This window comes from Balaenoptera borealis, assembly GCF_965194805.1.
Source record: "Balaenoptera borealis genome assembly, chromosome: 19".
Classification (NCBI taxonomy): Eukaryota; Metazoa; Chordata; class Mammalia; order Artiodactyla; family Balaenopteridae; genus Balaenoptera; species Balaenoptera borealis.
Genome location: NC_138878.1, coordinates 28,331,303 through 28,343,235, shown reverse-complemented (window position 1 = coordinate 28,343,235; position 11,933 = coordinate 28,331,303). Strand labels below are relative to the sequence as shown.

The 11,933-nt window shown below is 50.8% G+C and overlaps 1 protein-coding gene across 9 annotated transcripts in view; it reads left to right on the top strand.

Moving 5' to 3' along the window:
• Positions 1 to 11,933, top strand: part of SLC6A2 (solute carrier family 6 member 2) — a 78,136-nt gene that overhangs the window by 35,015 nt on the left and 31,188 nt on the right. For all 9 annotated transcript variants that reach the window (XM_082367018.1, XM_082367013.1, XM_082367014.1 and 6 more), the window contains 2 exons: positions 6,546 to 6,684; positions 11,507 to 11,641. In XM_082367018.1, coding sequence (XP_082223144.1) covers positions 6,546 to 6,684; positions 11,507 to 11,641 — 274 coding nt within the window. The remainder of the gene's footprint in view (positions 1 to 6,545; positions 6,685 to 11,506; positions 11,642 to 11,933) is intronic.

Genomic DNA, 11,933 nt, shown 5'->3' with positions numbered 1-11,933 from the left:
TTGATTTTACCCTTTAAAAAGATAGAAACCATCCTTAGCTCACAGGCCATAACTCAATGGGCCACAGCTGGATTGGGGGGCAGGGTGGGTGGGGCATGGCTTGCTGACTGCTGGTCTGGAGCAGTACTGCTCAGGAGAACTCCCCGTGATAGAAATGTCCTATGTCTGCACAGCCCACTGCAGTAGCTACGTGCCACACGCGGTTAGTGAGCAGTTGAAATGTGGCTAGCGTGACTAAGTTGAATTTTTAACTTCATTAATTTTCATTCGTTTATGTGTAAAAAGCTCGTGGTTACCGTATTGGGCAGTGCAGGTCTAGAGGATGGAAAACAACAAATTCACCAGCACCGAAACCTTAGGGCCACTCTTCTTTGGTCCTATGTATTCCCTAAGCCAAGGACCTTGGAACGAGTCCTGATTATCCAGAGAGTGGGGTTCCTGAGGACCATTTCCACTCCTGCCATCTCGGTGCAGCATGACCAAGGAGTCTTAGTGTGGTTAAAGGTGGCCTCTGGAAAGTCTGCTGCCTCCTGGGGCTCAGAGGAGTCAGGGTTCTCAGGACCCAGGAACTACCCTCAATGAGCCATGGCAGAGAATTTGCTAAGGGTCCTGGACCTGTGTGTCCACCTGCCCCCATCTGTGTTTTCTGCAGACTTCCAGCAGGCATATGCACAATTATGTAGATTTGGGAATTTTGTGGGGAGAGGGTCCACAGTTGTCATGGAATTCGAAATCCTTCTACAGCCCCAGACGGATCTGAAGGACTGCTGTTACTTAAAGCAAGCGTCTCAGTAACACCACCATCCCTGTCTTCCTCCTCATCGCAGCAACAGCTAATCACTTACCGTGCGCCTCAAGCTTTCTGCTAACTTCTCTGTATGTGTTATTTCAGTGTAAGCCCTCACACCGACCTGATGAGGTTTCTGTAACTCTTACCTTCATTGCATACATGACACGGCCTCATTTCACAGGTGAATAAATCACTGGCCCGTGGCCACATGGCTAGTCCCGTGCAGAGCCAAGATTTGGACCCAGACGGTTTGCAGCTACGGGACCCCAAGAGTGAGCGCCCCCTTACACTCTGCCCCCAGGAGCCTCACTCTCCTCACCCTGGCCCCTCCCTTGCCAGGCAGTGAAACTCCAGAGTCTGCAGGCTTAACTTCTGTGTTATATTGGATTCTAGCCATTATAAACGGCTATGATTATTCCAAAATACTGTCATAGTCACAACTAACATCTATCCAGCTTAGATTCTATCCCAGCCATGCATTTGGAAGTGACATTTGAAGTGGGTTTGAATCCAGGAAGTCTGGCTCCAAAGTCCAGGCTCTTAGCCCAGCAATTCTAAACACTGGCTGCTCATTGGAACCACTTGGAGAGCTTTAAAACACCCTGATGCCTGGATCCCACACCCAGAGATTCACTTCGTTGGTCTGGGTGCAGCCGGTGGGGCGTGGAGATTTTTATTAACGGCTCCTCCAGTGATTCTAATATCCAGCCAAGGTTGAAAGCCCCTGTCTTAGCCACTGCACTCTCCCATCTCAAACAGAATAAGATTCTCAGTGGGCTCAGGCTAACATGCCTACAGTATCATGTCATGGAAAATCTAGGGCCTCCTTTATTCTTCTCCTTAGGGGTGTGGCCTCGGACATTCCCAGAACCGTTAGGGACCTTGCAGGCGGAGGTTTTAGGCCTTCCTAGTTTATAAGTGTGGTTTGGACTAGGAGACGGTAAAGGATAGTGGAGCTCAGGGTGCTGCTGATACAAGTAATTGGTTCCGTGCTTTCTCCTCTATCATCTCATGATAAAGGAAGAAAACAGGATCTTTCTTTTTGCTCTTGGCAACCCTCGTCCTTATAAATTAAAATGGGAAATGATAGCCTTGTCTCTAGTCTAGTTATTATTTGATTCCTTCTCTGACGTCTTCATAGCCAGCAGATCTGCCCCAGCCGGAGGGAGAAGTGAGTTGGGTTTTGAAACCCAGGTTGCTTTAATTACAGCCTGAAACTTCCTCCCGGCTTGTCTGTGAGCAGAATGAGGTGGAAGGAGATGACATTCTCTTACGTGGGGCCGCAGGGGCTTGGGGGGTGTAGTGGGGAGCAGAACCCAGGGCTTATTTCTACACCTTCCTGCTCCGCAGAGCTCCTGTACCCTCCCCTCCTCCCCCTTCCTTCCCCTCCTCCATCCTTTGAAGTACATCCCCACCCCAAGCTTCACAGCTGCCGTGAGCCAGGCACCAAGCATCTTCTCATATCCAAGTCCCATTTAGTCCTCACAGTTCATGGAGGGGGGAATTACTCCTATTTTACAGATAAGAATGTAGTGGTACAGGTTTTAGGGAAGTGGCAGAGCTGGGATCCGAACCCGAGCGGTCTGAGTTAAGGCCCTCGCCCCATCCACAGGCCTCTCCCGTCTTCTCTTCCATCCCATCAGAGTCTCCAGTGGGGTGTGTTCGGGACAGGAGTGCAGGAGTCCCTGTGGGGAGATCGGAGCCCTTCTCGTGCATCTCTTTCTGACTTTGAAGCTGCTTTTTTTTTTTTTTTAATGGTATTTATTTATTTATTTATTTATTTATTTATTTATTTTTGGTTGTGTTGGGTCTTCGTTTCTGTGCGAGGGCTTTCTCCAGTTGTGGCAAGCGGGGGCCACTCTTCATCGCAGTGCGCGGGCCTCTCACTATCGCGGCCTCTCTTGTTGCGGAGCACAGGCTCCAGACGCGCAGGCTCAGTAGTTGTGGCTCACGGGCTTAGTTGCTCCGCGGCATGTGGCATCTTCCCAGACCAGGACACAAACCCGTGTCCCCTGCATTGGCAGGCAGATTCTTAACCACTGCGCCACCAGGGAAGCCCTTGAAGCTGCTTTTGTGTGCTTCTCAGTATCTAAGTCATGAGCTGCCTCTGGATTTGTTTTTAATGGCCCTCTTATCTAAATGCTTCTGCTTTAAAAGTTACCCCCTCTCAGTCTGGGGACCCAGCCGGTAGGACTCCCAGGGCCAGCCCTGAGGAGATTACTTGGTTTTTTTGCTTTCCTCAGAGCCTGCTGGCCGATTCTCTTGCCATCTTGTACTTATTTAAGCCGATAGATTGAACATATCATTCAAAGGAATAAAACTTCGATACTCCCCAGACTCCAGGCCTGAAGCCAAATAGCCCAAGGCTGAAGGAAACCCCGAGACTCTGTAACTTAATCTGTAAAAGGGCACCCTTGGTGAACACGCTCAGGGAATAGAAAACTTCTACCCCCTGCCTGTTCCTAGTGGGGAAGAGAACTCTCCCTCCACCCCAACACTAACCCTTTGCACTTAAATGTAAAGTGAGATCTGAGCCCGTTTGGCCTGTAGACTTCGGAAAGTCTGGACCGTGTACTCCACGATGATTCATTTTCATTAAACTGCTGGAAAACTACAACAAACCCAAGTTACTTGTACTAACCCCCAAGGCTTGGGCCTGTTACGGGGGAAGAGGCTGGGTTCGCTTTTCTTGGAAATCAGCTCTGGAGTCTGGCTTTTTCACTGATGAAATATCTAGACAACCACTGCCAGGCTGAAAGTGGACCTCACACACATGTGGGTCACCTGGGCCGGTTAGGAGGCGTTTCGGCCATCTGATTGGATTCTAGAGTCATTTTAGCACATTTGAGGGCAAGCACAGTTGGTTCAGTGCCTTTTTTTTTTTTCATGATTTTAACAGTCAAATTGGCCAAATGGTTATTGATACCATTCAATACTTGGCCCGTATGGAAAGAAATGGGAAGAAGCAGGATTAAGAGTCAGATGGGCTCAGTACCTGATTCTGGTTCTCCATCTTTTCAGATATGCCCGGCCTCTCTTCTCTTCCAATCTCCTCCCTTCCCTTCGCTTCCCTCCCCTCCCCTCTCCCCTCCCCAACCCCATGCTTCTCCTCCTCTTCCCCCTCCCCCTCCCCCTCCTCCCCTCCCTTCTCCTCTCTCTCCCCCTACTCTTCCCCCTCCTCCTCCTTCCCCTCCTTCTCCTTCTTCTTCCTCTCTCTCTCCCTCCCTCTCCCACTCCCTCTCTCTCCCTCCTTCTCAGCATAGGAGAGGGACCTCAGCCAGGGCCTCATTTTTGAGCTGAGACTAGCAAGGACAGAAGTTCACCAGGCAGACACATTGGGCCAGGAAGTGTGTTCTAGGCATAAAGGAACAGACAGTTCCAAGGCCCAGAGTGACAAGAGCTTCATGTAATTGGGGAATGACAAGTGGCTGGTGGTCGCCAGGAGCCAAAGGCATGGTGTGGCAAGGCACGGGGTGCACTTGGTACAGGACGAGTGAGAAAGGCCTCCGATTCTGAAAGGCTTATGTTTTTATCCTCTCTACCAGGATTCCACAACGCTGATGCTTTTGACATTTGGGGCTGGATAATTCTGTGTTGCGGTGGGAAGGCTGTCCTGTGCATTTTGGACGTTTAGCCCCATCCCGGGCTTCTGCCCACTAGACACCAGTAACACCCCTCTGCCCTCCAGCTGTGACAACCAAAAATGTCTCCAGCTGTTGCCAAGTGTCCAGGGAAGGCAGGGGCAAAACTGCCCCCAGTGAGAACCACTGTTTTAGGTGATGAGGAGCCGCTGAGGATTCGGGGGCGGAAGAGTGACAAAGTTAGAACACAACTTCAGATGAATCAGGTGGTTCTACGGCAGCACAGACTGTGGATTTAAGGAGGCCGAGCGGAGGCAGAGAGACTGGGATGGCGGGAGGATGGGGAAGTTTTTACAGTAGTCCTGGAGGAACAGAATATGGGTCCGGCCTGGCATCGGGCCATGAGGACGGGGGTGTTGGTTGCAGATCAAGAGATAGGACTAGGAGGGGCCAGACACAGAGACTGATTGCTCAGGGAAGCTGATGCAGGGTGAGTAGTTTAAAGCCACAGCATCCTGCCTGGGGGCAGTGGGGATGAAGGCCGTTCTGGAGATGGGGACACGGGTCTCTGTGGGCCTTGATCAGCCACACAGCTCTGCTCGCTCACTCCTGCGCGCTCACTGCAGACTCCACTGTTTGCCTGTCACCACCCACCTCCCTCTCCCCATCTCGCCCCTACCACACCTGGGCACCCCTTCTCAACTCACCGGCTCTCCCACAGGCCCGCAGAGAAGGCACCAGCCACCCCCTCCGTGGAGCCCGCCACACTGACTCCCTTGGCTGAGTTTTCTGGACACTCCTTAGCTTCTTTGCCAATGCCCGCTGCTCCTTGAAGGCTGGGACTCAATCAGAATGATAGTTACAATGACCACTGGCGCTGAGCATTTCCTGGGTTCTAGGCACTGTCTCACATTCTGCAATGTAAGCCTCGTGAGAGCCATTTTACTGAAGAGGAAAAAGGCTCAAGGTGGAGAATGTTTGCACCCGCTATTGTCACCCAGGAGCTCCATGTGGCTGGAGCCATCACCTACTTGTCCACAGCCTTGTCACCTGCCCCCAGCAGTCCTCTTTCAGTTTTGACTTCTTTCTCACGAAATTAGGTGTGTGAGATTCATCCGTACAGAGCTAGTTGCTATATAATATTCCAATTTATGAATATATCATAATTTATGTAGTCTACTGTTTTTGTTTTGTTTTGAATATTTATTTATTTATTTATTGGCTGCATTGGGTCTTAGTTGCAGCACGCGGGATCTTTTGTTGCAGTGTGCAGTCTTCTCTCTAGTTGAGGCGCACGGGCTTAGTTGCCCCAAGGCATGTGGGATCTCAGTTCCCCAACCAGAGATCGAACCAGCATCCCCTGCATTGCAAGGCGGATTCTTAGCCACTGGACCACCAGGGAAGTCCCTGTAGTCTACTGTTTATAGATATTTATTTTGCAATTTGGGGTTGTTATGAATAATGCTGCTATGAACATTCTAGACCATGTCTTTTGGTGAACATATGTACATGTTTCTACTGGGCAAATACCCAGGAGTGGAATTGCTAAAGCAGAGGATACACATACCTTTAGTTGGGGTAGATATTCCCAAATAGGAGAAAAGTTTACTCTTATCTCAGTCTCTAGACCAGGTATTCTAAACCTCAGCAACATGCGAATTTTGGAGGCTGTCCTGTGCCTTATAGGATGTTTAGGTTGTCCTGTGCATCATAGGATGTCCCACTTCTCTGTCCTCTAGATGTCTCCTACCCAAGTCGTGACAATCAAAGACATCTCCAGACATTGCCAAATGTTCCATTGTCCACTGCTTTAGACCATGAGTGCTATGAGGGCAGAGACCTTTCCTCTGTTTATTTACCACCATCTCCCCAGGACCTGGCTTGCAGGTGGCACTCAAGAGATATTTGTTATGTTGAAAGCTTCTGTTACCGTTAAAAAAGCAGCCTTGGGTGGGGATGTCTCCCCAGATGAGTTGCTGGCCCAGGGCAGGGAGGTGCTGGACACAGGCCATGACTGTGCAGGGCAGGTCCAAGTGATGCAGGGCTGTAGCCAGGGCAGCCCAGGGCCTGTCTCCATCAACGTGCACTTTCGAGGACTGGCCTGTGGTCGAGGCCTTGGTCATCCTCCCTGATGACACCATCTTCCCCGGTCCGCTCCCCTCTCCTCCCCGCAGGCGTGGCGTCCTGCACCTTCATGAGAGTAGTGGGATTCATGACATCGGCCTGCCCCAGTGGCAGCTCTTGCTCTGTCTGATCGTCGTCGTCATCGTCCTGTTTTTTAGCCTCTGGAAAGGAGTGAAGACATCAGGAAAGGTAATATCTTTGTTTCTCTTTCAGTTGGGAGGTTGGCCTCAAAAAAGATGTTTTTTTCTACCTATAAACAGGTAGTTGGTGAAAAGAAAAGGTGGTGCTAGAAGTACAAAACCTGGGTTTGCACCCCAGCTCTGCCACTGGCTTGCTGGAGACTTTAGATGAATCCCCTCCCTTCCCTAAGCCCAGGACTCCCCAGCAGTAGGATGAGGGAGTGCAAGAGGATCAGGGTTCTTCACACTTTCCCACCAAAGCCTCCCTAATAGCAGAGACCAGGGAATGGGACACCCCAAGGGTCTCTGGAAAAAGCCCAGAGCAACCTGTTGACATGTGTTTGATAAATCTTAAATTCTGGTCTAAAACTGCATGCAAATATTGCAGCCTTCTCTAGCATATAACCATTTCCTTCACTATAAAATTGATTGTTCCCACCTCTGAATTTTTGAGTAGATGAGAACGCTCCAGAAGATATCTAGATGAATCCTGGGGCATCCTCTGACACAGTGCGGAGTGCTTGCAAGGGTCTACGTTTCCTGGAGAGAGGAGCACAGGGTTCGATGACCTAGGAGAGCCTGCCAGAGTTGGCATTCTGATTTAGGTGACACTGCCCCCCGTAGTCAGCACCTCAGGGTGGAGTATACTCAGGTCATGGGCCACATTGATTCTGAGCCTGAGGAATATCATGAGAACAACAGCTCCATTTGGGCCCTATGGGTCCATGTGGAGCTTGGCTGTATTAAAGAGGCTGTAGCTGGGAAATATTCTGTCCAGTGTTTTGGTTAGCTATCGCTGTGTAACAAAATACCTCAAGATGTAGAGACGTAAAATAACAACCACTTTATTCCCTCTTGTGATTCTGTGGGTTGACTGGGCTCAGCAAGGTGGTTCTTCTGCTCCATGTGATATTGCCTGAGCTACATGTCTGGGGGCTTGACTGGGCTGGAACCTCCAAGATGGCTAACACTCATGGATGGCAGTTGGTACTGGCTGGGAGCTTAACTGGAGCTGTCAACCAGAGCACCTTGGGTGGTTTCCATACAGCCTCACGCTGTAGCTTGGGTATCTCACAGCATGATGGCTGAGTTCCAAGAGCATGTTCCAAGGAGACAAGCCCCAATGTACAAGTAGCTCTTGCAGTCTCTGTTTACATCATGCTTGCTATTGTCCCAATGAACAAGATAAGTCTTGTGGTAAAGCCCAGAGTCAGTGTGGAACACACAGTGTGTATGTTCATTGGGGGTTACAAGGCAACAATAATCAGGTAGGCATGAATTTATGAGAAGCTTCATTAGGCAACTGATTTTGAATTTTTTTAAATTTATTTTATTTATTTATTTTTGGCTGCGTTGGGTCTTCATTGCTGTGCGTGGACTTTCTCTAGTTGTGGCAAGCGGGGGCTACTCTTCCTTGTGGTGCACGGGCTTCTCATTGCAGTGGCTTCTCTTGTTGCGGAGCACGGGCTCTAGGCTCACGGGCTTCAGTAGTTGTGGCACGCGGGCTCAGTAGTTGTGGCTCGCGGGCTCTAAAGCGCAGGCTCAGTAGTTGTGGCGCATGGGCTTAGTTGCTCCACGGCATGTGGGATCTTCCTTGACCAGGGATCGAACCTGTGTCCCCTGCATTGGCAGGCAGATTCTTAACCATGGTGCCACCAGGGAAGCCCTAGGCAACTGATTTTGAAAAGTGGGGTGCATCAGGGTTCTCTCTGGTTCTCCTAAAGTCTTGGTTATGCCATAGATAGCAAAGATAGTGACAGGGGACCAGCAACCAACAGCAATGAAATTTGACAAGAGCCTGAAGTGGAACTTCCTATCAGCGTATTGGAGACATGGTATCTGCCCCAAGGAAGAACCCAAATGAAATGCAGACCAGGGCTTGGAGGAATTCTAAGATAGAGCAAAACCAGGCTAGGACCACAACCATCCCAACACCTGACACATAGTAGGTCTTCAGTAAATATTTATTGACGGACTAGTGAGGAAAGAAGGGAAGATAGGAAGAAAGGTAGGTGGGTAAATAAGTTTGGGGAACTTCATTAAGTGTTCTTTTGAATTCAACTCGTTAAACATTTACGGATACCTACTATGTGCCAGGCTCGATGCTAGTACTAGTGATGCAAGAAGAAATAAGACAGATTCACTTGATTGTAGTATTATGTGTGTTATAGCCAGGTAGATGTAGGTCAATGTTATTAGTTTCTTGCATCTCCATTCAGAGACATATGTGTGTCCCCCTTTCAATAAACACTAATGGTCACAAACTATACACACTATTATAGATTTTGCTTTTTAAAAAACTTAACTTTACCTTGAAGACAGTTTTACATCAGGTAGGTTGCACTTTAATTGAGATACAAACTGTGGGTTTTTCAACTGTCATTAAATCAATTTAGTGGGTCACCACAATTTTTCAAAATGAAATCGTCTAGATAATAACAGCGTGCATTGCACATACTAAAGTTAGAGCTGTCTTGTGGAATTTTTGTGTTTCAGTTATAGCAGCCCATATGTCTCGATAAATAAGGTTTTTCTTACCATGAGTGCCCATGGTCCAAAAAGCATAAGATGTTACATTAGTGGAAGAAGGAACTCTTCAGACTGAGAGGGTCTGCAAAGACCATGGCGAAGGTGGCATTGGGCTAGGTCAGGTAGAGATGGGGCAGAGGGAAAGGGTTTTCCGTGGAAGGAGCTGCAAGCAAAACTACAGAAGCCCCAGGCCAGCCTTGTCCAGCCTCTCTGCGCCTCTCCTGGGTATCAGGAGCAGGGCTTTCCTGGCCTCTGCAGGCAGCAGAGCTGCAGAAGGTGTATGAGCTTTACTACTGCTGCCGACCTGGGTGAGGGGCCACCACAGGCTTCTAATATTACACCCCAAGATTAAGCTTCCTGTAGCCATCGCCAAAGGGGTACAGCCTGCCCCACCTTGTTTAGCACTTGGCTGGAGCAGGCCTGAGTTGTCTATGGGGAGACTGATGCTAAAGAGAAAAGGAGTGGAGCCTCGCATGCTCCGTTTCTTTGTGCAAAGTCACCTTTGGAGGAGGAGGACTCACGCCCTCCCCTGAGGAGTGTAATGACGAGTGGGACAGGAGTGTTGCCCTAGGAAGCCCCCCGCAGATGGAAACTTGTCGTCTGAAGTCCCTGCCCACGTTTTGCCTCCAGAGCAGGCGAGGACCCCTGCAGTCCATGGGGAGGGGCTTTCTAGAATAAGGAACTTCATGCAGGACATTGTTGTGTCCTGTCTTTAATTGTTTTTATACCCTGGCTCATGAGAAAACCAAGAGCATTGCTTATTTCTTCCCAGACTACGTCTGGAACAGGACACGGATCTTTTCTTAGCAGGCTGCCAAAGCCACAGAGCCGGTCTGAAATGAATTGCAAGTGTTCACATTTCCCGTCTTGGCCGGTGAAGGCTCTGTTCTTGGGAAGATGGCTCCACAGCTGGGACACTGGGGGGCGAGGTACAGTCTGAATCAGGGAAAGGGGTTACCGCAGACCACACACTCGGTGACCCTGGCCCACCGACCACCGCAGGGTAGAGGGCGGAGGTCAGCCAGCCCCCAGGGCGTCGGGCACGTGTGCACACACTGCCGCTTGCCGCCCTGGAGTCCTGTCTGCCCACCCGCCGCTCACAGGCGTTGGCTGAACCAGCACTTAGCAACTACAAGCCTGTACCGAACGCCTAAATGTTGATCTGGAAGGTTCTCCAAAGCCACCTACTCCAGCCTGCTTGTACAGATGGGGAGCCTGAGGCCAAGAGAGGGAGAGGGTTTCACAGCTGTCTTGGCAGAGCCGGGACTTGAACCTGGGTCTCAGATATGCAGTAGCGTGAGTGATTAAGCACATGGCTTTGTGGTCAGACCACCTGGGTTGGAGCCCAGGCACCATCGTTCCCTAACGGGTGACCTCGGGATGAATGATGCCCCCTAAGCTACAGTGTCCTCACCCGCAAGATGAGGGCAGTTCCTGATCCTGCCCGCCTCCAGGGCAGTTGGGAGGATGGGGTGAGAGGTCCTCACTGCTGGGCTAGCAGATGGAAATTGCTCAGTAAGTGATCCTCATCTGTCTTTGTCCCCTGCATCCACCTGAGGGAGCTTTCAAAGCACGGAGTGCAAGCCCCATCCCAGACCAATTAAATCAGAAAGTCCAAAAATGGAATCTGAACTTGGACATTTTTGTCTATAACTTCCCGCAGACTAGTCTAATGTATAGTCAGGGGTGAGAAGGAACAGCGAGGAAGCCTACGCAACCTTCTCCTCTCCCCACTTCTCTTCTCTGTTTCTTCATCGTGGGCAGGCTGGGCTGGTGTCTCTTTTCAGTCTGGGGACAGTTTCTTCCCTTATGGGTTTCTGGACGAGGCAGTTTGTCTTTGCCCTAAATCCATCCCCAAATAAAGAGCAGCCAGGGATTCTGCTTTCGGCCCACATCCCTCCCTGGGCGGTGAGCTTAGGAGGATACACTTGCATGAAGGTAAACGAGCGGGGGAGAGAAGGGAGGAAGGAGGGCGTAAAGGTGAGGGTGCTAGTTCCACCTGGGGCAAGTCAGCGCAGGAAGCTTGTAGAGCAGGAGGCGCTGGGCACCAGGAGAGTCTGCGTCCTCACTGCCCTTGGCTTCCTTGGCAGCGGTGCCCCCAGGGTGCCGACTTTCTCATTGGGTGCAGCCTTGGTCTGTCCGCTCTGTCCTGGAGTACCCCAGGCCTGGCCTGGAGGTGGAGCTCTTAGCCCGTGCACTGTGTGAAGGAAGGTGTGGGGAGGGTGTGACTGGCTGCCCCCCGCCAGCCCCCCACCCCGCTGGCAGCAGAGTCAGGCTCTCACTGCGAGCTTGTCCACCGCCAGGTGGTGTGGATCACGGCCACGCTGCCTTACCTCGTGTTGTTTGTGCTCCTGGTCCACGGCATCACGCTGCCCGGCGCTTCCAATGGCATCAACGCCTACCTGCACATCGACTTCTACCGTCTGAAAGAGGCCACGGTCAGTGCCCAGTGACCACCCACCCTTGGGCCCGGGTTGGGGAGGGTTCTCGGTGCAGGCAGTGGAAGAAACTCTGGTCCCAGCTCTACGTAGCCTGGGATGGATCCTTCCCACTCTGGGCTGCAGCTTCTCCACCTGACCAAGGCCAATTTGATTTGCACCTGACAGTCTCTGTGAGCCTGTCCGGCTCTGATGGCTTGGGATCTGTGGTTCTGTTGAGTGGCCTTTGCAGACCCCTCCTTTCAAGGAAAGCAATACCCTGTCCTGGGTCCTTACCTCTGCCCTGTGCCGT